Here is a 26228-nt window from a genome sequence, read left to right as displayed (position 1 = left end):
TCACAGAGACATGACTTGATTCCTGGCACTCACAACCTAAGCTCTCAGCCTTTACATTGCAAGACAGAGGCACAGAGACCAGCTTATATCACAGAGTTGCAGTCCTAAAGGATCAGATGCTGTATTAAATAATAAAACATGATAATGGGAGAACTGACCCAGACAGTGACTAGACGCATCTACATTAACTTACGAGAACAAAACTGTACTATCTCACAGCTTGCTAATGCTAGAAGCTAATGCCCTGCTTTCACAGAGTTTTTCCTGGCTGTGTGGCCCCATGTTTTCCCTTTTTTTTTTTTGCCTCTGTCACTGTCTGATCCATGGGTGAGCCAGGTCAGCTCACTAGGTAGTTTTCTACCAGCTCAGCCAGCAGATCCCAAAAATTGTGAGACCATGTGAACAGTTACAAGAACCAGAGAGACTGGCAGAGGGGAAACCATCACTCTGTGACCAACTAGGCATCCTATTGTCTCAGCTGTAATGGGAACCCTCCCCAAAGCACTAATTATTTGCAATAGCATTAGTGACAATTATAACCAGCTACACCTGGTTATTTTTTTTTACTTAAAAAAAAAAAAAAGAAAATAAATCACAGGATAGAAGGATCAGGTTAACTCAGGTTAGAAGGATCTCAAGAGGTCTCTGGTCCAATCTCCTGATCAAAACAGAGAAGTCAGATTGGTTTGGTTTGCTTAGGTTTTTGTTCTTTTTTTGCCCTCAAAAATCATTCTCTTTATTTGAGAAGATGCACGATTTATATAAAAGTTTGTTGTATTTTCCAGGGAAAGGCCTTTTCTCTGTCACAAGAGCTCTAACACAGCTTTAGGGAGAGAACAAAATGTTCACTGTCCTTCTGTTTGGGCTGGTCAGGTGTCAGCAGAAGAGCACTCTGGAAATGCCTCTTTGCAAACAGTGCACTGGCACATTTTATCCTCCTCTGTCAGGAGGAATCAGTTCATGGGTAGCGTCTCTTAGGGTCTGCTGAGAGAGATATGAACCCCCTGGGAAGCTTTACTTTCCCCATACCATTTCAATCTGAATGAAGCAGGTGAATGAACCCTCCTGCTCATCCTGTCTAACCTGGAATGACTTCATTCACACGTTGGAGGTGGACAGCAGGCTCAGCCAGTGGGTACCAGGGAACAGAAACATTTCCTGGAGAAGGGGTGGGTGACTGTGAACTGCAGGGAGAACAACTCTTCACCCCAGCACAGCTGGATCTGGAAAAGGACACCTGTCCATGATGTGGGACACACATACATGGTTGTATCATCCTTAAACTGATTTTTTAAAAAGAAAAAAGAATCAAGAAACCTACTAAAAATAGACTAAAAACTGTTATGTGGGTAGCTAAGGCAGCCACCCAAAAAGCATTAAGATGCCAGGTGACCATAGGACCTTGACTCAATCCCCTGTGGAAAGTGCATTATGCAGTATCAGCATGTATTGTTCCTCCATGGGATCTCCATGTGGTTCAGTGGAGAATACAGATGAAAAAAGACTAACAGGGGGATCTTAAACTTCCTACTTTGTCACATTCAAAAGCTTCACCTTGGCCCTTATATCCTTATTAATATTCCTGTAATGCAGAGGGTAACATGCAGTATGCATCATGTGTGGACACACATGTATACTTTGGAGAAAGTCCTTACCTGAAAGAAAAGTAAAAATGTCTTGAAAAGGACAGAAAAAAAATTAGTAATGATGAAATTTGACTTTATCTCTTTCTATAATTCATGTTAACTCTGCACTTACAAGGTCATTTTAAACAATTTCTATAGGAAATAGTAAATCAACTTATCATAGCAAATGTAAAACAAACATAACCAAGCTTGGATGTGACTGTGTGAGAAGTCACATAGGGAGAAAATCTTCAAATAACCATTATTGTCCAAAGGTGAACAGATAAGAGAATGGCCTAAGGCCACTAAGAGCCAGACCCTCTGCATTTCAGAAGGTGCAACACTGAGAAAGCTGAGATGATGCAAAAAGCTGAGGGAAGAGCTCACATACAATGGCATCTTTTGGTACTAATCCTGCCCTTTTTCCAACTCTCTTAACTCCTCCAGGGTTTTGTTGTTGGTGTTGTTTTCTTTGTTTGCTGTTTAGATTTTTCTTTGTTTTCTTTTTTTCCTTCTTCCAGAGTCTGAAGTAAATTCCAGAAGGCACCATATGCATAATATCAGCTGCATTAAAATTTTTAATTGTTTAGGACTTGGAGCTATTTTCAGATAAAATTTCTTATCCTCCTGTGATTCTTGTGAAAGGCCAAGAAATCTCTAGAATGGACTTAAAGGTGGGAAATCTCTGCCACATACTGAGTTCTGCAATGCTGTTGTCTACCCTTCTGTCTCTTTACTGTTTTGTGTTGCCTTTGTGAATGAGATACAGGGGCTTAATATATTGGCTTTTATTTTGTCACCTAATTCCTATTAAGAAGACGAGGGAGTTATAACTACTTGGTAGCAACAAACAGTGGACAAAGAAGTACAGTGGGAAGGTGAACAGGAGGTTTGCACTGATTTCGTGCGATCAAGATTTACACCACTGTTCTAAAAAAAAATACATAATTTCTAAATGTCCATACAGTTAAAGGGCCAAAAGGTGCCTGCATTTAATCAGAAAAACACACACAAAAGAGAAACACTAAAATATGAAAGATCTTATGTCTGTAAAAATACTATTTTAATTCAGATCAAGTGTTTGTCAATTAAGAGCATTAACTAGGGACACAGTCATCCTAACTGGCATATGCATTCATCCACAGACGTAGCCTGGAGGGGTGGTGATCAATTATTCAGCATGGTATTTTATGCTGCCTCCACCTTTCATAGCACATCATCCACCAGATTGTGATCAGTAGCAAATATCTGAACAGGAGCAAATGAGAAAACAATATTTTTTGGTTGAAGCTGAGTGAGTTTCTAATTTCTTCAGTAAAAACTCTCATCAGTCACTAGATAATGGAAGATGCATGAGCCTGGTTCCTTCTGTTCTTCAAAAAGAGCTGAGCCGGTGGTTTCCCATTCTCCAAATATCCCATATGCTTTAGCATTCAAACCTCTCAGAATTCTGCCTCTTTCATCACATTTATTGTCACCTCCTCCTCCCCCGAATCTTTACTGCTGGTCCAGCAGTATATTGATAGAGAGCAGCATATTGATAGCGAACAACTCTCCCTGTGTGCTTTTCCAGTTTTGAAGCTGCCTTAGAGTGCAGTCAGAAATGCTGCTCCAGCTAAAGCTGATGGAAGCAATGAGGTCACCCCCACACACCCACCAGTTTCTTCCCCATCCTCCCCACCTACCTCCAGCTCAGATCTCTTGGGCAACCCCAAAGCAAACCACCCCACCAAAAACCTGTTGATTTTCTGTTGGCTCAGGGAAGCCGATTCACCCTGAAGTTGCATAATCCCCCGGTGTGATGCAAGGAAAAGGACAGGTACACACATGGGAGTGGGGACATGAAGACAGAAAGGCTGCCATCTTTGGTGGGAGCCCACAGTTGTACAAGATTCATACATCTGCAGTATGAACCACTCTGGAGAAGAATGTGTCAACCACAGTTTCTCTACTGAAAGAAAATACATTATTATAAGGTAACATAAGCTACTTCCTACACTTTTTCAGTTCTTTAGTTTGCTTTTCATTTCTCAGCTGGAGACAGTGTCTATGCACTTCAGAAATGAAATACATGTGAGAGTTCCGTCAAATTAAATGTGAATTTGTTTGAGGTTTTTTTGGTTTTTTTTCCTTAAACTACCGCAAACACATTCCTGAATGAAACTATGGAGGACTCTTTCCATACTCATTCTCTCCCTAAGTTATTTATAATTCATGCCCTTGCCTTTTAGCACTAGGTAGGCTCTACAAGATATTTTTTTGTGTAGCAAATAGCTTTTTTCCCCCCTTATGACATGAAAAACATACCAGAGATCATTATAAAACAATCAAGATCATTAATCCTACCTTTCTCCTGGGGGACCTGCCTTGCATTTCTGTTGCTCCAGGGCATTCATCACTCAGAAGTGCATATTCAGCATTTCCACCTCTTACTTCTTGTTGTCTTGGGTAATATCAGGTATGGACTATGACACCTGGGTGAAATTGCAGTATGTTTTAATCTTTCTCACACTCTCCGAGGAGGTTTGGGATAAAAGAAACATGACCTGGGAGGCAGCATATTAGCTGGTCTTTTTGTGGGTAATTATTGTTATCTGCATTGTTAGGTGCATTTGCCTCTCATCTGGAAAATGCCTGGCAGATTCAAAACTGAGTTCAACATTTGGGAAAGAAAATGCGTTCTGCTGTGAAATTAAAATTAACTGGTACCTCTCTAAGGAGGTACTGTAAAAGAGCTCTGTAAGAAGTAAACCATGCAGTTCTTACTTTCGAGTTAATAATCATGCCTAAATAAGTAAATCTATTAGGTAACTAAACAATGTTCTGGGTCAAATTAAGCACATAACTGAAAGAAGTAATTCACAAGAAAACATCTTGGCCACAAACGTGCCTCAGTATGCATAGTTTCCGCCCCAAAACAGTCACCTATTTTCTGGTATCACTTAAATATAAATGATCACTGAAAACTGGAAAAGAATGGGCAGCTAGGCTGGTCTCACGAGACACATCAACAAGCACTTCACCCCTTTTGGGAACCCCTCAGCTTCTGGAGTGACTGTACAGCCTATCAGTGTCGTGCAGTATGCAGCTGCAGTATTTTGTGGGGAGCAAGGCATTCAAAAGCCTGGCCCTGTGCTTTTTTAGGCTGCGACCCAGAGCCCTTGCAGGGGTAAGCAGCACCGCGTCTGCTAGCGCAGGGCAGGAGCCCGCGCAGACCCACAGCTCTGCCCCTCTGCTCTGCAAACCCCTCTTTGATTTCCTTCCCCGTACCTTCAACAACAAGCTGTGGAGCACTGTTGTGAAAGAGGGCTATTAAGTAAATAAAAGCTGGTGTTGAACAGCCTGCTTTTAAGCAGGAAACTGTGTGTCATCGAGCTTCTCGCTTATGTCAGGGAAGAGAGGAGTGAAGGAGAGGTGATAATGACAGGGGCTGCCTCCAGGGAGGGAGGTGGCGACAGCATTGAAGGGGGTGGAGAGCTCAGATTGAGGCAAAGGAGGACAATGAATACAGTCCAGTAAAATGATCACAGTGGAAATAAATAAAGGACAAGCAAAAGAAGAATTTACTAGAACTGAAAAAAAGCAGAACCACTGGATCTTTCAGAGCTATAAAAATGAGGAAATGAGAAAAAGTATGAACACATTTTCACCCAAATTTCTAAAATAGGCTCAAGATAGCAACACTTGAGAAAATAGAAGAGGGATGCTTTGCTTTTGTCTGTCTCTAATCTAGCCAGCAGCGTGCCCACGTTCCCATGCAACGTGACTATAATTATAAGCTGTGATCTATCAAAGCAGGACCTGGAAACTTTCATCTTATTTCTGTGCAAACATACGTGAAGGGCTGCAAAACAGTTAAAGCATTGACTCTTCTCATCTTAGCACATTGTTATTTAGCACCATGATTCTGGACATAATGAGAGTGTCTGGGTTTCCAGTGATAAGGGCTCGATAGTATCATACAATTAGATAGGAAATGTAATGAACATGTCCAACACCTCACTCAGGTTTACTGTTTCTTGGTATCTAATGGAAATTGCTTGCAGTTGCCTCCTCTTTAAATGATGATCCCACACAAGCATCTCTTTGCAGCTAATGAAAAATCTTGAAATGTAAGAACATACTTAAAGAGCCCTTTTTTCCCCCCAGTTTTGTCACTTACTTGTGCTCAAGAATCTGTTTCTCATTTTTTCTTTCCCCCACATGCTGATAAACTTCATGTTGACAGACTGAAGGGGCTGAACACAAACAAGCCCTGAAAGTACTGATTTCAGCTTTGGCATTTACTACATTAGCAACAGATGTCTCCCCCAACCACTTCACCAGAGCACCAGGGGTCTGTTGTAAAGGAGTAAAAACCCAGGCAAAGATAGGGTTGCCCTCAATCTAAAAACACTGAAATATTTTGTAAATGTAGTATTTATAGTGATGGCAGGTTATTGATACTTAGAGGAGCATCACAGCTAGAGGCATAATGGAACTTTTTTGGGGTTATGGGAAGTAGTCTTATGGCCCCAGGCTTCAACATAGCCTTGAAAGACAGAGGACAGTTATTAGCTTTGAAGACCTTATAACTTGCCTCCAAGGAAAAGAGAGTCTTGTTTTGCTAGACAGGAGCTTCGAAGATTAAAAAAATCCCACAAGGAAAACACTACCCCCAAACAAACAGCCCCCCTCCGCAAACCAAAGCAACTCACCCCACCTAGTTTTAAAGGCTCACTTTCTGAAATGTTAAAGTGTTCACGAACCAAACATCAGTTCTACCATTCTCTGGGAAAGAGATACAGAATCTCCTGAAAACTTAGATGACACAGGAAAAAATGGTCAGGTGTGTAAAACCAGATTTAGGGGTTTCAGTCTCATTTTTATCTGAAAAACCTTTATTAAAGTATTCTGTCTAGCTATCAATCATCTTGCTACTGTCCCCACAGGACAAAGACACACAAGCTTTGAGCACAGATCGGTTCAGCTGGTGCAGCCTATGCCAGCATGGAAGAAGCACAGGAAGAAGCAAAGGCTGAGCAGAAGGTACTTGCAGAGGTCATCGGAGGTAACTGATTAGCTCAGGAGCAACCAGGAAAGGAAGAGCTATTCTTATGCCCATTCAATATTCAACAGTATCAGATGAAAAGCCAAGACAGCTGGTGTCCTAGGATGCTTATTATTCACAAGTTTTCACAAGCATATTTTCCATTCTACCATCCAAGGTTTTAAAGAGACTTTAAAACAGTATCTCATTCATGACAGATCTCTGCAGAATCCCCCTCAGTACATCTCATCACTTTGTCTGTGAACTGCTGAAAGCAGTTTTCCCCCAAAATTTTCACTTTGGTTGCAGTAGTAGCATTTATACCATGTTGTTACTACGTCACAATAGCACAAATGTCAATGAAGTCAAGATAAACAACATCTACCACCTCTTTTACATGCAAGATCTACACCCTTGTGCAGAAAGACATTAGATTGATTAGAGTCTATACTGATTTTGTTTTACATCTCACCTCTTTGCTTAATAATTTTGTTTCTGGATTTTTTTTATTTTTTTAAACCATGGGTCTGAAATTCCTCAGCTCCTACTTTTTAAAACCAGAGTCTGAATGTATACTTGTAAATGCAAATTCTCAAAGACAGCTCCTAAAATTGCCTGGGTTCTCTATGTACTCTGAAAGGCCCAACATCTTTACAACATCTAACCAACTGAAACATTCCCTACCCCTTTGTTTCCCAGCTGTAGCTTGCACTCTGATGGGTTGTTACCAGCATTGCAATTGGCTTTGAAAGTGAAGGCCCATTCTGCCAAGGACGAAACACCTCTGCCTTTCCAGCTGCTGCATTGAAGACTCCTCTCTGTTCAAGCGTGGATCAACTTGCTCCCTGGCTTTACCCTATGAACATACTCCTTGTTTTTCGATATTTGTACAACACATATCATTGTTTCTCATTTGATTGGCTGATCTTTTGATTTTGCCTCTGTATTCTTGTGCTAATTACACTTAGCAAACTGGTCAAGGTTCCCCCACTTTTTTTTAACCATTGTTGAAGATTTCATAAGTTGGGCTTTTAGCTCACTCCTGCTTTTATTCCACTTTGAAGTAGTTTGCAATGGTGCCTTTATCACTGCCTTTTTGAAGAACTGCCTGTTTTGTTTTTGACTACTTCCCACGAGCTCCAACTTCTCACTTCTCACAGCTTCAGCTCTGTTGTGACTCTATTTGAAAAGTAATGGTATCAGTGACAATTTTACTAAGTGAAACATGAGCCACTGTCTCTGGATGAGACAAGTAGGCTGGGAAACCAGTAAGAGTGAATGGCTGTCCGGCATTTCTCCTCAGCAAGGTGGCTTATTTGCTTCATATGACTTTCCTGTTTCTTAATGAATTATTCACGCCATGTAAATGGTAAGAGTCTACTAAGGCTCCTCCTAGTTTCTCAGTTCCCTACAGTAACAGGAATTTGAGTTGAAATACATTTTCCCTAAACCACTATTCAGCAGTAGTAGTGCTAGGAACATTTGGGAAACATCCTTACTATAGATCTATAGAAATATAAATCAAAATACAGAATAACCATGTGCTGGCTAGCTTGTTTTTATGAAAAGGGACATTGAGCTTATTTTTGTTTCTAAGTGAATTGCAGTACAATAGATGAAATGCATAAGCTTAAGACAGTATATTTGAAGTCATGTACAAATATTACAGAGATTCCTCTGCACACTGCTTTCTCTTTTAGAAATGAAGATATGATTCTAAGGTATTTTCTGCCAAACATCAGCAGATTCCCACAATAAACTCTGAAACCCTTAAAAAGGAGGAGGGAAAAAAGAAATAAAAAAATAATGGAACATCTAATAAGACTTTTAAGATAGCAACATAAAAAATACTGCCTATCATAATACCGTGGCACAAAATACATATTTTAAAACCAGTTATCAATGAATAGTGCACTTATCACTCAGACTGGAGGCACGTATGAAACTCATACTTGAGTATTCTCTAAAGGAATAGGTCTAGACATTTGAAATAGAGTTTCTTGGCCTCTCTCATCAGCTGAAGCCTAAGTATGATATATCTGTCAACAAACACGGCAGCAAACATTAACCTGTGTGATTCATTGCTGGTTTCGCTACAATTAATTTAGTAAAGACCATGTAAATTTTAATAATCTCAGTGAATTCAATTTAACTCATTCATATTATGTGAAGGAACTACACCAAATACATTGCAAGAAGAAAGAGAAACAGAGATGTCAGGAAAGTTCCCAGTCAGCTGATTTTAGAATTAACTTCTTGTGCCCTACTCATTATTAATACAAGTAGGTTTACAACAGAACATAAGACAAACTTTTATTATTAGTTGTTCACTTCAGCTTGCTAGGGTTGTTTCCATTTTTAAACATTTTATATTTTTCTGATTAATTGAAAAAATAGATGGGCTAAGTAAGACAGAAGATAACTGAACCACTCACTTTACAAGCAGCTTACTGAAGGAAAAATCTGAATGAGCAAAGTCTCCTTCAGTTGGAAACCTAGGCCTTTATTTAAACACTAAATTTAGTCAATGACAATAAAAGTGGAAAAGTAATTGGACAGCATAACTAAATGAAGTGCATAGCTGGAAAGCAATGTTGTTTTTTAAAAAAGCCTCTTGCAGGTAAAGTATAGTTACAATGAGACATCCTGATGCTGATCTGCAGTCTGGATATCACACATAAAAAACCACAGAGTAGAAATCTATACATCTGAGAGTCAGAAATCTAGGGAGGGAATATTCATTATTGGCAGAATCACCAATAGCATGTTATGAAAAAGGAAAAAACCCTCAGCATAAATCATAACAATGGTGAAGAGAGACAGGAGGACTTTGTCATCCCAACAGCTGGAAAAACTGAACAAAGCTCTGAATAGTACAATCCCCTGAGGGAAGGAGGAACAGGACATCAGTGAAGTGAGTTTAAGAGGCACCAGTTATCAGATACATCATTAGATCTTTTAAGTTAGTTATTGGCTAAAGCACTCTTGAACATTAACTGGTGACACAAAGGATAGACTGGCAAGTCATTTGTGACCTTATTTTTCAAAAAAATGCTGAGCTGCATCCATCTTTACCATATTGCTGTGAAGTCTAAATATAAATGCTATAGATGTGTGTTGGTGTGTGTGTTTATTCTCATAAACCTATTTTGCTCCATTCTGTCCCTTATTCTGATGCTGAACTCTGCTATACCAAAATTCTCAGTCTCACCTGCCATTTTTCTTATTTGTTTTCTTCTCACTTCTGAATCTCTCCTTCCTTTCCTACCCAGAATAGATTCCACAAATCCACTGTGCTGTCTGCATTCAAGTCTCTCATGTCAGAATCTACCTAGGTAGAAAGTTTACAAAAAATAGTTCTTCTAACAGGTATCATCGTGCCCCAAGAAAAGCCAGTTAAAGCATGATGACAACATGAAGATGTAGCAAACCTCATCTGCATTAATATAATCCATGTTATACTTCTATGTGACTGAAATGAAGTCTGTGGAGTTAGACTTACTACACTTGTGTACTCCAGACAACCACATACATTTAATCTACATAAACTCTGATCTAAAGTACAGTGAAGAAGAGGATCTGTAGAAGGAAACCCGAAAATGTTTAGCATAACTGATATACACTTATTCTGGATGGATATTTGGCTTACCCCTTCTTTGCCCTGCCTGCCTCCTTCCCTCCTCCACTGGCTCCCAGCCCCTGGAAGCAGTGAAATTGCATCCAGAGAATGCTGTTATAATAATTACTCCTCGCCCCTTCCTTAAAGGTGCAGAGTAATCTGTGTGCAGTGCTCCTACCACACTCAGATCAAGAGAGCCGAGTACCTTCCCGTCAACCACTTTCCCATTTCAAAGGTGTGCAATACAGTACAAAGTCCACCATCCTAGCACAAATAACACAGGAGTGAAAAAAAGGTGAAAGTTTTGCAAGGGCTACTTTGTCCTGAACTCAAGTACTTTATCATGGTCTTGACCTAGTTTTGCAGCTAATGGAGAGGATTCTGGACATTCTCCAGCAGCTTCAGCTAAATTAGATATGAACATGAGTAAGGCCCTGGGGCCTTGCATTCCCTGGGATGCCACAGGCATGGGACTCACAGACAATCCACCCTTGCTACAGAACTGTGTTCCAGATTTTAATTAACCAAATTTTCTCGGTTAAGCTTTTCCTGCGAAAAGCCTCCCACAGTAAAAACACTCCTTAAAAATGTTATGCTGCAGCAGATGAAAATAAACCTAGCTGATGAATTTTCAAAAACTTTCTTGGAAAGAGCATAATTTCAAGGACTACAATCATTCATTCCAGATACATGGTTCATGAACTCAAAAGCATCACATCCAAGTACTGCATGTTCTCATCTTTCCTAACTGCCATATGCTGCTCAGTCGTTTCATTTTATATACACCCTCAAGGCTTCAGGCTTCATGGGCAGATGGCTCTTTGCCACCTAATCAAATTCACACATCAAATACATCTCAAGTGAGGTCTTTTGTAGAACTGTATCCTCCTTTAGTTTCTCCTCCTTTCTTGAGCATTTGAACATCAGAACAAACTTGTACTACCAAAAGGTTCATAATATTCAGCTATAAGACACTCATTCTTCAATTAAGCAAACATAGTACAAGCAGTTCTATCCCACTCTAAAAATACAATTCAGTGCCTTGGGACTTCATAAGATACCCACAGAATCCTTAATATCCCTTTTGGTTCTATTTTGGGTCTCTCCTGCTTCCATAGCCACATGTGTTCTTTGAACAGAACACATCTACATCCTCTGCCTCTACATAAGCAGTATGCAATCAAGTGACAGTTTTTGCTGCACTGCACAGTGCTTGATGCAGTACCTAAATTTGGATGCCTTCTAACTCTCTGTAACAGGATATTGATAAAACTGAATTTTCATGGATCAGCTCATCTTGATGTAGGCTCATGGCCGTTGCCTCTCATGAACTTAAAACCTCAGAGCTGCTTTTGATTTTTTGGAGCATCCTATTAATCAGACAGGAAACTTCACATATTAGTAACTGTGGTATTTCTTCAAGCCACTGCGACCTACATTGCCTAACTGGGTTGGTTAAATGTTTCACACGCTTTTATCACATTCTACTGCCACAATTTCTGCAACTCTTTTACTTGCTACATTACCTGTCACATCCATTAAATGCATGCATAAGCACACATCTTGTCTGAGTGCACAGCAGGGTCAGGGTTAGCCTGACAGTGATGGAATGTTGTTTCTCAAACCTGTACAATTCTTCAACTTAAAAAATACTGCTTTCTTTACATGGATAATCTCCTCGCCTTATTCCTTCCAGGATATGTTTTAAAGATACCAGGATAGATACAAGAAACAAGGTCATCTACATTAAGAATGATTAAATCCTCCACTTTACACCTTTTTCTCTAAAGAAGGAACAGTGTAGTAATTTTTAATATTGCGTTCAACAGCTATGGGAAAAAACCCTCACCCTGTTAAGATCTGTAAGATAAACAAAGCTGCTGAGTATGAACATTTTAAAGACACCTAAAAATGGTCTTGTAATCTATACTAAAAAGAAGCAATCAGTTATCTAATACCAGTTATTTGAAGATAGCACATTTGGAAGAGTATTATTTGAAATATTTTTATAGAAGAGCAATAGCAGAAGAGTGATGGAATATATCATCATACTGACACTGCAGATGCAAAATAGAACAGAAACATTCTATATCTACTTTCTATCTACTGTTCATAGTAGCACTTATTAAATTGCTTAGAAAAGCTACATGTAAACTCTGATATTTTAAAACGGCATTTATTATATTTTGTCTCAGAAGACTACAGCTAAACAGCCTGCACAGCTCACCTTCCCAGATGCTACAGTCATCTCTGCAGATTAAAGAAGGGCTATCCCAGAGAACACAGTGACCCAGAAGCCAAAGATAGTGTTTACAATTTCTTCCAGACATCACCTATTTAGCTACATATAGTTCTTTATATTTACAGTCCCTTCTATTGCTCTGCTGAGAGTAGTAACCTGAATATGCCAAAAACATAGTGGGAGCCTGCTAAACATGGACTAAAATTACTCCTGTGTCTCATAGCTGCAATGGTTTTAACAAGTGCTGCACAGGCACAGTATGAGTAATACCATTTATAATCAATTAAGCTAATCATCCTTATCCTACTTCCATATCCCTTCTTTCCCAAGGACAGATAAAACGCATCTCCTAGTGATTTTTTAGACACTACTGTGTTAGCCATTTCAATAGACAAGAGGTCCTATGACCCAGAACACATGTTGACAATTTTCAAGCTGTTTTGAAAATATGAAAGACAAAATCTAGTAAGTGGGTATTTGCAGAAAGACACAAGTATTTGACATTATTTTAAAAAAAACAAAGTCTGCCACTTAGAGTAATTTTCTCTATAATCAGAGCCATATTATTTGTACTCTAAAACTAGAATTCAGCTTGCAAGCCTAAGGTAGGTCCTCAAAGTATTAGAAATAACCCTAAACCAACACACAAGCTGCATAGGAATCCCTCAGAAGAAAACTCCGTGGTTTTTCTAACAATAACAGGAAGGTGTTCTACAAGGCATTTTCTGTTCTCTTTTAATAACAAGGCTACACAGTCTCACCTGTCTGGCCCAGAGCCATAGAGCCACCCACACTGTTTCCTGCTTCCACAATGGGTGCTTTATGATACCAAACTGACAAAAGCACCACTGCCTTGCTTGAACTTTGCACACTAATTGAACCCTCTTGGCCTGATCTGAATTAGGAGCTTTGTACACAAGGGAGGGAAGACTCTCCCTTGCTCCTCAGCACTGATGGAATTCAGGTGGAAACCTGAAGCCATGCTGATTAGAGTAGGCAAGGGTAGGCATGAACGGGAGCAAATCCCTCCACGCTGAAAGTCATAGAGACTTTATTGACAAATTTTGGCCTTAACTTTTTTCAGGATGAGGCAGTTGTATTGGGGGTGCTGCAGAAAACAACTTTATATTCAAGCAAGCAGAACAGGTACTTATGCTATCAAATGTAATGGTTATCTAATGCTAGCGTTCAGAATTTCTCACCTAGAAATGCTTTGTTTTCTTCCCAACAAAGAACTGAAACTTAAAATGATTCAGGAAGCCAAGTGCAAAAATCCTATTCCTGAAAGTCCCCTTAGACTGTGTTTTAGGCATTAGGTGCATCCTTTTAAGACAAAAACTAGACACACTGCTAATCAAGAGAAGTTCAGAATTAAAAAAACTGTTAAAGGAAGATGATTTAAGGTAAAGAATTCTAGATGCTGCTTCTGCACAGAAGCAGACTCATTTTTATGTTTTTTTTTTCCAATGTCACCTACCTCAAATGACTTTATACTTGGAACAAAAGAGCATGGAGGAACAACACTGGGTCAGTTGTAACAGTCTGGACTGAGCTACTACTTCATGCCGACAAAAGCAAATCCTATGGGGAAAGCAGTGAGGCAGAAGCAGCAGACTAGAAAGATATATCAACATGCTTCAGCTACTGGAACTCTGGAAAAAAGTACTATATTAGGTCAGAACAATAGTCAGTTTTGTTTTTTATTTGAAGATATTTCTGAGTGGAAACTTTAACATTTTAAAATACCGTGTTCCACATGTAAGTCTAATCCTTTTGACCCCACGACCCTGAAAAAAGTCTCATGGCAGTGAGTTCCACTAGTACATTACACGGTGTAATGAAATAAAAGTTTGAAGCTTGCTGTCTAATCACTCCATTGAAATCTTAATTCTTGGAAGCTATCAAATATTTCCAAACCAAAGTCATCGACAATGTCGAACTGGTCCTCTTGTCATATTTTAGTTTTCTATCTTTTTTTAAAACCAGCATTGAATATGGTATTTGAGAAGAAGACAAATCCTGATTTTAAGTAGTGGCATAATCTTTTTGTTTGTTTTGCTCTTTTTTTTTTTTTTTTTGGACTCCCATTGAGCCCTAACCTAACATTTGAAGAAAAACATGATGGCAGCATTATTTGCTTCCTTAGTAGTGTTTAGAACACATCAAGCTTCATAATTGCACACATGATGTAGAGTGATTTGCATTTATTAACAAAAAGTTATGCCTGGCAGTTTAGCTCTCAGTTATTCAGTACTAAGAGATCTTCCCAAGATTCAGTAAAGGAAGCTTCAGATTTAATATATAGTACTTTCAGCAAAAAGTCAAAGTCAGTCTTAAAAACATTCCTTGGATTACTGAGTCCAAGACCTTCCTGTATCTAGAGCCCAATACTCCTTCCTATTCTGGTGACTTGAGTAGCTTGCACAGAAAAAACTTGTATTACTTCATTCTCGTTTCTGAATTCTTCTGTTTAAGGAGCAACAGAAGGCACCACAATGACCTTCTGAATGTCACTACTTTATATTAGCTTAGAGGGTGTGTGTGTGTGCGTCTGTGTTTCTTTGCTTTGCACCCAGTTATATATTTGAATGTAAATTGGTATTAATTAAGAATACATAATGGTATATTTGGATTTACATTTTCTATATTTGGAAGAAAATCAAGTCCTGATGAGCAAACAGGAAGAACTGAAAATAGAAAGGGGCCAGCTTGTCTCTTCTTCCAAGTGTGAAATTGTGGATGTATTTTATATTGTGCTTCCTAAAAGTGAAGGGTTTAGACTACACACCAATATAAAATGGGTACCACAAAAACCACATGTCTGTGGTCTTGGGAATGATCACAGTTACAGGAGAACATGCCTAGAACCCTAGAGAGGTCTAAGGACAGAAAAAGTCTGAACTGCTTTATGTGCAGAATAGGTGGCAACACACTTTGCTAAGAGACCATGACAGTTCCAAGTATACATGAAAGCTGATTTTTAGGCAAAGGAAACTATGCCTTTTGAATTTTGCCGACAGGTTCAGATGGCTGTGATGCAGGTTAGGTCCACACACGACTGTGATCCAGGTTAGGTATGAGCCTATTTAAAACCCTGTGGATAACCCTTGTTAGGCACTCAAACTGCAGTCAGGAGAAACAGTGACCTAATTTATTATATTATTGCATGAAGAGTTAAAAGACAATGCTTAAAGCTGAAATTCAACCCTATGCAGAGGAACTAGTGCAAGATTCATACTGTACTTAAGTACTACTAAAGCACTGCTTTCAAACAGACCAATACATAAAGCATCAGTGGTGCTAACAATCATCCTAAGAGGAACTCCTCTTAGGAAAAAAGCCTTGGGAAATTCTCTCATGAAACCCTTCACTGCTAGGACTTGGGTCGAGATACTAACTGCAGGTTGCATTCTCACACTTTTCTGGATTTAAGTGTACAATCACATCATTTTCTTAAAAAATTGCCTTGAAAGGTAAGGTTTTGAGACACAGATATAAAAAGATGAGAGAGTCAGGAGACAGAATAAAAATAAAACATGATTTTCAGTGTTTTCAACACCAAAACACACCTGTATTACAGATCACTTTGTAGCACTTTACAAAATGCACACTATATATATCTTATATATGCATTTAGAACAGTATTAGTTCAGTCACTAAGTTCTTCCTCATCACTGAAATAAGCGCTTTTCTTAATCCGTGGACGTTTTGAATCATCTGAAATTGAAGATTCCCCTGCAGTCTGGGTCCATCTTTGTTGTTCCTCCTCAATTTTGGCTTGCTATAATGAAGGAAGGAAAAGTATTAACTGGGATTAAGAAAAATTAAGGTGCATTACAAATAATAACGCTAATTATCAATATGCACTGAATTATTAAATAAGTTAAGAGAATTACAAGGGTTTATTTCCAGGTATACTGTGTGATCAAAGCACTAGGAAACGTTTCTGAAAGTATTTCTCACATGCAACCTGTCTTCTACACCACAGCAGGCCGCCTGGACTATCCTGTATTCTCAAAAAGAGGAATTTTGCCCATGGCAAACTTCCAAAAATATAGAGCAGCTGAGATCTAAAGCAAAGAATGCCTCATGTTTTAAACTGATGTTATTGAATCGGCTTTGTTCCACTAGTAAGTCTTCTATCTGTTGTCCTTTGCAGTCATTCATTCAGATAATGAGTGCCTTTGGGGATTATTTCTGAAGGTTATTCAACTAATAGTTTAAATAGAAGCTTCCTATTTTTACCAGTTAAAATCCTTGGATGGTGATAGACATGAGAATGTTTCCTGGCTTTATAGGTTTTATTTCCAATTGTGGAGTTTTTGGGGAAAGGGAGGAAAATTGTGCATATTTGAATAATTTTTTTGGACTACAACATGTAAAAAGTTCTGCACTCCTTACAGTAATAGTCAGAACAAAGTTATTAACTTTTGAGGGTTTTTTTTGGAGGGACAGGCAGACAGGGGACAACTGTTGACCAGGGAGCCAAGAAATTTGAATATCAGGTCAGGATTGTTTTGTGTAGTGAAGCAAAAGAGTGTATAGATAAAGAAGTAATAGAGACAGTAATACAGATAATCTAGTTACATAACAAGATATGCATTCAATATGTTTTGGGAGATGAGGTCTATTAGAGAATGCGATGGTCTGTATTAGGCAAAGAAAGTGCCCCAGTAATAAATGTTCAAGGACATTCTAGTGAGGGCAGAGGATGTGTCCGGTCACTTATACATGACTGTTTTTCTGTCTCCTCAGTTAACAAAGCAAAGAAGGATTTGTGGGCAAAAACCTAGCAGAGCATCACAGCAGAGATGACAGAAGCAAATAGCAAAGGAGCTTGAAGGAAAGAAAAGGCTGCAACACACAAATACAGCAACAGTGAAAGAGCAAAAAACCCAAACAAAATTCCACTGAACATGACTGCAATGTAAAGAAGCCAACTATAACTACCAACTGCTGCTACCAAACCAGAGCCTGCTGAGTGCTATAGAGCAGACAGACCTATGCATGTATAGCACAGCTTTTGAAAAGAAGCTAAAGAAGGGAGTTGAATTTAAAAAGTAAATATTCCATGCTTCAATTTTGTACCTGAAAAGCTATGGCTTGGCTGAGGCTATCTAGAGCAGGGTCTTCTCCTTCCTCTTCGCTTTCTTCTTCCTCCTCACTTCATTGTGCAGAGAGAGGGAGAAAAAAAATACAGATCCTTAATTAAAGTGTTTAGTATGAAAAAGCTTCCTAAAAAAAGTAGTAACACGTAACTAAATATACATACATTTCTTCTGGCTCAACTATTTTCTTTCTCTTCTTCTTTTCTTTTTTTTTTGGTGGTTCCCGCTCCCCTAGCATATTTTTAGGACAAGCATAACTTAAGTGTCCTGCTTCCTTGGAGAAAAAGAAATATTGCTTAACAGAAGCCATTACAAACAACTATACGTTAAAACATATCGTGAGGGAAGTTCATGGGGGAAAAATGGAAGCAATTAGTAAGATCAATGGAATGCTGAATTAGCACACAGAAGACAAACTCTTCTCTAGGCCTGCCATGGAAATGAAGAGATTGGTGGTGATATGCATGCTTAACTGCAAACTGAGAACAAGCTATGAGCACAGTAGGTTTCTTTGGCTGTTGCAATAACTCAATACACTACACACGGTGTATATTCAAGACAAGATAGAAACCTCAGCATTAACAATTTAAGACACAGGAGTGAGGTGACATTTTTGCTGTAAGAAGTGTTATGAATATAAAACAATGTTTGGACATTAAATACTATCCAAATCTCAATGTCCTATATTACTATGTTCAGGAAAAGTCAGGAATTAATTAAAACTTAGAACTCACTTCTACACAAAACAGTTGTTTCCCATATTTATTTTACTGCCAACTAAATAATGAACTTCCAAAGATATAGCAAAAGCAGGTATTTTGAAGAAAAGGAGGCTATCATTGCAACAATTTTCATATGCATCACTTATCTTTCTTGGGTTTTCTTTCTCTTTGTTATTTTCATTCTCATTACCATCTACTATTACTATTATTTAATACTATTCCAATTATTAAGCTGTTCTTATCTCAACCCACAACTTTTGTCCATTTCTCTACATTTTTGGTTTTACTCACCCCACATTCGTAACACTTAGACTTATCAAAGTAGTTACGCCTGCGAATGAATTCTGCTGCTCTTCCATTATCAATGGCAATGCTTGCTTTTATTACTCTTCCAAACAACTACAGAAAATTGGAAAGAAAAGTTAAATGTTTTGAGACTGAAAGCCCAACCCTCCTGCCACAAAAACTTTGCACAATTTACCTGTTTGTTATTAAGTGCCCGAGAACAGTTTTGTGCAGATTCTTTATCCAGAAACAAAATAAAGGCAACTCCTTTGCTCTTTCTGGTGTCTTTGTCTTTCATAATGGTAACTCTGGAAACATATAACCACATTATTGATACACCATAATTTCTTCAGAGATATTTTTTCCTTAAAGGTCTCAGTGGGATCTTAGCTTTGTTATACAGCAAAAGGGTTAAAGTATATTTAACAAGAAAAACGCTCTAACAGAAATTCAAAGGAGCAGCTAACATGGCCATATGCTTAGAGGTAGAGTGGAGATGAGTTTAAAAAAGTGTGTGGGGTCTTTCTGGGACCAGCATCACTCTTAATTCCCTTGGGTGACTTGAAGAACAGAGAACATAATCTTTAGATTTACAAGTAACCTAACTGGAGGGAACTACGCATACTGGAAGCAAAAGGAAAATTCAGGAGTAATCTGACCATTGCTATTATTGGTGAAAAGCACAGTGTGAACTGCCTCCAAACTGAGAAATCTATGTTTGTGTAGGACTAATCAGCTAAACAGGATCACAATAGGAAACACTAACTACATGCAGTATTGCTCTACAAATATCTCCAACTGAAATCCAAGGATCGTAGATGCACGTGTTATTTCACATGACATACGAAGTTAAATCCTCAGTCTAACATTGAAACCAACAGCTTCAATAGCACATTGAGAAGCTCAGGAAAATCTAGAAACAGTAAAAAAAACCTGTGACAAAAAAGATTTACAAGACACGGCTGGGCGGTGTGTATGGCAGGAACCCACACATCCTCAATTCTTTCAATATTAATCTCAATTGTATTTAGCCCTGAAAAAACCTAACAAAACAACAACAGTGAGAACCAGAACGTCAGTCTACAAGGACATAAAAATAAAAGTACATGTAAAAAAGTAGGGAATACACTCCTCCTTATGTCCACCACAGGCACAACAAGGTTCGGCCATAAGGCAAGCCAAAATTTTAAGAAGTAACAAAAACCACCAAACCCCACTTCAATATAGAAGGCCTACCACATAGCCTGTATAAGTAACAGATGACCTACATTGTAAAAAGTTTATAAAATAAAAACACAGTAAAGAAAGCTCAAATTTCCCCAAATACATGCACGAAAACGTTGAGCTTAGAGAAGAGTTTTACTACTGAAGTCTCTTGGACAAGACATGTCCATGTGCATGCATTAAGTTCAAGCATCAATAAAACTGACCTTAAAACAATTCTATTAATTTTTTTGCCAAGCTACTCTTTGAAGAATTCCAATAGAAGCCTGGTATGACTGTCAGGCTTCTAATTGGGATATTGAACGTATCAGTTAATAACACAAGAATAGAAATAATCAAGTGTGACAGATCTTTAAAAAGCCAGGAACTTCTTGGAGCCATAGAAAGTCTGATTTCTTACTGAACAAACTGAGTTGAAACCATAATAGTCAGGATATATTGGCTTTTCCTGCTATTTGTCACCTGAAACACACTTCTGAGACTTCAAAAACTTTGAAACTCCATATATCACAGATTACTGCAACAGCTACTAGAAGTTAGAGATGGTATTTGCTGGTTTAGGATTAAAAACTGAAGACTTGAGTCTCCTTATTCTGATCAATTAAAAAAAAAATAAACAAATCAGTCAGTTCCTTACTGTGGCATCTCCTTTTATCATTTGAACATAGAGGCAGATATTCACATAAATTGTTCATGAATGCCCCACATATTGAAAGCCATCAATGCAGCCTTACATCTAGCTTTAAGTAAAATACAAAGTAGTCACAATAACAAGTCCCTCTAGAATCATGGAGAACTGTACACTACAACTGTGGGAACTGTGATTATCTAGTTCACATAAGAAGCAGCTCCCAATTTCACACTTACCCACTGTGCCCCACATGTGTTCAAGGAAAGGGGAATAATACTAGAAGAATCCTGTTTCAACTGTTTCTTGGAAAGGACTGATGGTATGTAACAACATTCTACTTGCTCTTAAGAAATGGTTAGCAAAACCCGTCCCCAACACAAATATTCTTGTATTATGTATGTAACTGCAAGAACTTCCAGTCATTAAATTAAATTTATACTTCATTAAAAATGAACAGAACTTCAATACATTCATATTCCACATTCATACTTAAATTACAAAAAGCTCAAGACTTTCAAGTGAAGAAAAGACATAAAATATTTAAAATGAGAGGTACAAAAATAGAAGGCCATATCAGGTCACTTACTTGACAACTTTCCCATACTTCGAAAATATCTGAAACATAAAATAAAATAAAAAGATTTAACAACAGACAACTGCATTTCACTAATAATAAATTTATCATGACAAACTTACATATATCAGTATTGACTTTACACTCAAAATTGTTGTCAACAAGTTTAATCTAAACAATGCATCTCTTAAAACTTACCCTGTACAGATCATTGTTCGTCAAAGCAAAGGGTAAATTGGAGACATACACTGTGCTTTTGCTTGGTGCCAACCCACCACTCATTTTTCTGATGAAAGGAAAGAGAGAAGAGTTAAACTGTATTCAAGAAGGAAATCAGTTAATAAAATGGTTTCAGGACTTTCAATTTTATTTCAACCTAGCCCAGACAGCCATGATAAAGTTGTAGGAGAGCGTAGCTATCACTTCCCTTGCATCATTTCACATGAAAATGAGTGTTTGCCTTCATGGGCTACAGAAGACATACATTCCTTCCTCCTCTCCTGGATCCAAACATATTTTTGTTCTATGTGAGTCGATTTGTAGTCATGAAAAACCAGACAAGTTAGTGTACTTACAATAATCCTCTACTGATCTGTGCAATAAGAAAGTTTGGGGGCCAAAAGAAACAAGCAATGTCTATTTATTAAATGTTATGGCCAACATGTGAAATTACTGACCTTTGTACCAGTACCATCATGATCTGATTCTTTTTACAATATCAGTTCAGCTGCATTCAACATGGACTAAAATACAGTTGGTTCAGGGGAAAAAAAAAAGCCTCCCTGAAGCAGAGTCCTAATTATTGTGGGGAGGGAGATAAATACATTTTAAAGTCAATGTAGTATGATGCTAAAGCAGCATGCTCTCATTTTCTCTCTTAGCTGTTGCTCAGGTTTCTGCACTCCTCTAGAACTGCATGTGTCCAGAGCTGACTGTAAAACAGCATCTCTGTAGAAGCACTCCCCTTTCTCCTCCTGATTAGGCAGCTTTCTCCTGGCAGGAAGCAGGAAAATTTCCAATCTTTCTATTTTAATTTCCAATCTTTTCTATACTCCTGAAACTGAGTATGCCTGGAAACAATGAATCAATTAAAAATACTGTTATAACCACATACACATCACCTAATACTAGGTGAAGAGTAACAACTAACTTGAGAATGAAGAGCCAATGTTTTTCTTCACATTTGGACATTTCCCAAAATTTTAGGTGGTGTAAAGTCTGTGCAAAACACTCTCTTTGATCCATTCTGTAGCCATGGTTCAGACTAAGCGCTGAGTAAAACTTAAGATCAAAACATAGCCCTTATGAAAGGCCACACCAAATAGTACAGCAAACCCGTTCCCGACACAGCCCAATTTCTACCTCCTTGTCCATTTTCCTACAGCCTTATTACTGCTTCCTAGCACCTCTAGCCAATTCCCAACTGAGGATCAAGCCATTTCTTCAGCAAGACCGACTAATTTTAAAAACACAGACAAAAGCTGATGAAGGGATAAAAAACCTAAAGTATTAAAATCAGCATCTGCCATATTACAGTTTCTTAGGGGACTTCTTGGGTAGCCAGTCTGAACAGATTGCTTGGTCAAGTGCCAACAAAGTAACTAATATCGCACTCTAATCCGGCTGATACTTTCTGGCATTTCATGATTCAGTTATCTGAAGGCCTGATATTCCCAGTAGACACTGATTATCCAAGTGCTTTGCTTCTCTTTCCTGACATGCTTACAGTATCACAATTCATTTGAGTGACAGCTTCCAAGTGATTGAAGTTTGAGGTTTTCCATGTTGAGAGACTGTTTTTTGGCATGAGCAAAGATGGCAACACAAAGGTTAAGCAAATGAAAACAGAATAAATTTGCAATAAAGGCCACACATTGCACCTGGTGTTAGGCAGACTGGATTCATTATCCCAAACTCCTTTCTGCTTGGCATTAGTATCCTTGACAAGCCTAACCAGACTGACTTGGCAACATGCCACATGAATAGACGGCCTGAAGTGCAGTTATCCAGATGTACAGTGGATAGAAGGATTTGGGAAGAGCGATCTCAACATTGCACTATGGTATGTTGCCAGTGCTAATATATTGCAACAGTGGATGAGGAAACACTGAAAGCGAACGTCAAGTGTCAGAATACAACAATTTCACTCTGCCTAAAAGGCAAGAGAAGCTGAAGCACCTTGTAACAGCAGACCAAGCAGCCCCCATTTTAATGGGCAGGCACCAGGGAGAACGGCATGACTGGAGAGCAGTCAGCCTGCACATTCCACAACGCCACAGCGCAAACCTCCATAGAGAAGGTGAGACATCATGCAGAGATTACTACTGGCCTAATTAGCACAGTTGTTAGGAAATTATTAATGCATGCAGCCTATAGAACCACCATTTTCAGCTGCACTGCTTTTTTCATTAGAAGCTGAAAGAGTTGCACCCGTGAGCGCTGGCTGCCAGACAGCTGAGGTTGAACATTGTTTCTATTCCCCTGGACAAATTTAAGCTTAACAGTTTTGTTGCTCCAAGTGCCCAAATACTCTTAGTAATTTGTATTGTTTAGGACTGTTGTGCAAGTACTTCTTCTTTTTATTAAGTCTGACTCACTGTACAGACACAGCTTTAATAGAAGAGGGAGCACAGTAACTGCATGGTTATCACCATTTATTCTAATGATGTTTTCTAGCAGGAGGAGTAAAAAATGCCAGTTTCAGCTTTAAGCTAACCCTCTAGACAAGACATGTCATCTGGAGGCTCATTGTTACAAAGTTGAGAGTCCTTCTACTTCAGGAATTTTCTAACTTCACAGAACTCTTCAATGTAAGTTTAACATTTTCATCGCATTCCCTCTCCATGATTACCAGCTTCTCTGCTCAGCTGACAAGAAAAAAAAAATCCCCTTCCCTCACAAAAATCCCCAAACCAACCAAAAAACAACATCTGAGCTTTCTTCTTGCTGCAGGAGACTCACCTGAAAGTCATGTACAGCCTGGCTTCAAGGCTATATCCTGCCAGAGCTTTCCAACAAATCAAAACATTTCTAATTTACCCTGAACATTTTTCTGGGGCTTTCTTGATCTACTAAGGTATTACCTTAGTTAGTTAACTTTAAAGCATTGGCTAAAAGCCTTTACAATATCTCCACAGAATTGTGCACAGTTCCCATTAATGTAATAGCCTATCTGTAATATTAATGCCTTCTTCATTTATCATTTTCACATATTAACTTTGACAATAGAGTTCTGTCTCATTACAATGACTTCTTGAATTCAATCTTTTTTGTCTTTTCTAACAACTTGAACTAAAAGAAGCCATTTTTTGACAAGAACCATCTGTCAGCAATGATTAAGTCTCCTGAAAAATAGATCAGGTACATGAATATGTTTTGCTTCAATCCAATATGCCTAATACAGCATCTGTCACTAGTGTTGGGGATATCACAAAAAGACAATGATTAATTTCAGTAATTGGCTTTTCTACTCTATCTCAGAACAGATAAGGGCACCAGCAAAACAGTTCAGATGCCTCTGAATCATGAAGTGGAGCTTAAATTTACTGATACTTTCATGACTTAACTTTGGTATTTTAACTGAAAAGCACAAACTTGTACGTTTGTTTTTAAGTGCAGAGCAGCAAGCTCACATTTATGATTTAATCAACTGAAGTATGCACAAAAGATTTGTGAGCAAGTTTCTCAAGGGACTCCCACTCAGGGCAATTAATTTGAGTTTTTCTGTCTTGATCCTTAAAACACAGTATTTTACTCCTGCTTTAATAGAGTCAACAGAGTTTACACCCAAATCAACGAACCATTAGTTGTGGCAAGAGCTTGGCTCAGGCTTATAGTCAAATGTCTGCGGTAAAGGACAAAACCAAACTCATGTTCTCCTTGGCCCCTGACAAGGGTATTAACCACTTGCAACAATTCTGCTCTGCACAAGGGGCATGGAACAAGCTGTAAGAGCATAATCTGTTTTATCTCATAGTTACTTAGACAGTACCAAGCAAATATTAAACAGGATCAAGAGTTGGTAAATAAAGTTAGCGCTATCAGCAAAAGAAAGAATACAATCTGCTCAAGCCAAAGAGGAACATAAAAAGGATCCGTGTACTTTTATGTACTGATCTAACTACAAAAGTTTAGGGACAGTAAGACTGGGCAACCAGACCATGAGGCGGGACTATTTATCAAACAAATATAATTTATCTATGTCCCTTTTCCAGATCATGTATAGGTGCCCCATCGACCTTGGCCAAAATCAGTCGAATTTTGTCCCAAACAGATATCATGATATGATTCCATTTTTGTCCCCAGTACTACCTGTACATGGTGTTGGCTGGCTTGTGGGGGCCCTGCGTTCACTGAGACTTTATGGTGGATGAAGATGATACAACAGTAAGTGCTTTACTCGACAACAAACGTACAACACCGACAGAACTACGGAGTGGTCTGGAGGCCAGGGCCTGGGCTGTCTTCTTTCGCCTCAACTTGGAGAGACCTGGGGCCCTCAGAAGTTGATCACTTCTATGCACCATTTCCCCCGTGCTCCGAAGGGAAAGCCCATAAAAGCTTTTTCAACAGTGTCTTTTTGAAGGGATTCACAGCACAGCCAAGATGGGAGAAGAGCTGCTTGGTTCAATCGCATCTGGTCTCACCCAGAACTTCACCCAGGCGGGGCAGATCTGGGTAACTCACTTCGTGACGGCCCTTCTTCCTCAAAACACGCGATACGCGATTCTACTTCAGAGCTCAGCGCGAGCAGAGCGACATTAAACCAACAGAACCACAGACTGCTCAAGAACTTCCACCCGCTGTATTAACACTTCCGGCCATAACATCGGCCTGCGGTTCCTTTACCACAGCGCGGCCCTGACCAGCTGCTTATTTCATCCCTTCCTATTCCGCAAAGGCCCGAAGCGAGCGAGCTGTGAACGAGCGCTCCCGACACCCGCGGCACCCCCGCCCCGGCGTACCCGTCACGGCGGGGCTCAGCCCGCGCGGGAGCCCATCGTGCGCCGCGGCCCGGAGAGGCGCAGGTGCGGTCCCGGAGGGACAGCCCGGGGCATTCGGCTCGCTCCCCTCTCGCCGCCGCCCGGCCCGTCGCGCTTCCGCCGACGCGCACCTCCCGGCGCGGCTGCGGCCAATGGGCGGCGGCCCCGCGGCGGCGGGCGGGGGTTT

The 26228-nt window shown here is 39.2% G+C and overlaps 1 protein-coding gene across 1 annotated transcript; it reads right to left on the bottom strand.

Moving 5' to 3' along the window:
- Positions 1-9136: 9136 nt before the first annotated feature.
- On the bottom strand, positions 9137-26165 carry ZCRB1 (zinc finger CCHC-type and RNA binding motif containing 1). The gene is made up of 8 exons (XM_032105459.1): positions 26024-26165; positions 21258-21345; positions 21072-21100; positions 18827-18938; positions 18637-18744; positions 17788-17897; positions 17604-17679; positions 9137-16296 (listed from the first exon to the last, which is right to left on the bottom strand). The coding sequence occupies exons 2-8, from the start codon at positions 21339-21341 to the stop codon at positions 16165-16167; spliced, it is 651 nt and encodes a 216-aa protein (XP_031961350.1). The 5' UTR covers positions 21342-21345; positions 26024-26165; the 3' UTR covers positions 9137-16164.
- Positions 26166-26228: the final 63 nt, after the last annotated feature.

Source organism: Corvus moneduloides, chromosome 4, assembly GCF_009650955.1.
Source record: "Corvus moneduloides isolate bCorMon1 chromosome 4, bCorMon1.pri, whole genome shotgun sequence".
Lineage (NCBI taxonomy): Eukaryota > Metazoa > Chordata > Aves > Passeriformes > Corvidae > Corvus > Corvus moneduloides.
The sequence above is the reverse complement of the archived record's forward strand: the minus strand, read 5'-3'. Positions and strand labels throughout refer to the sequence as shown.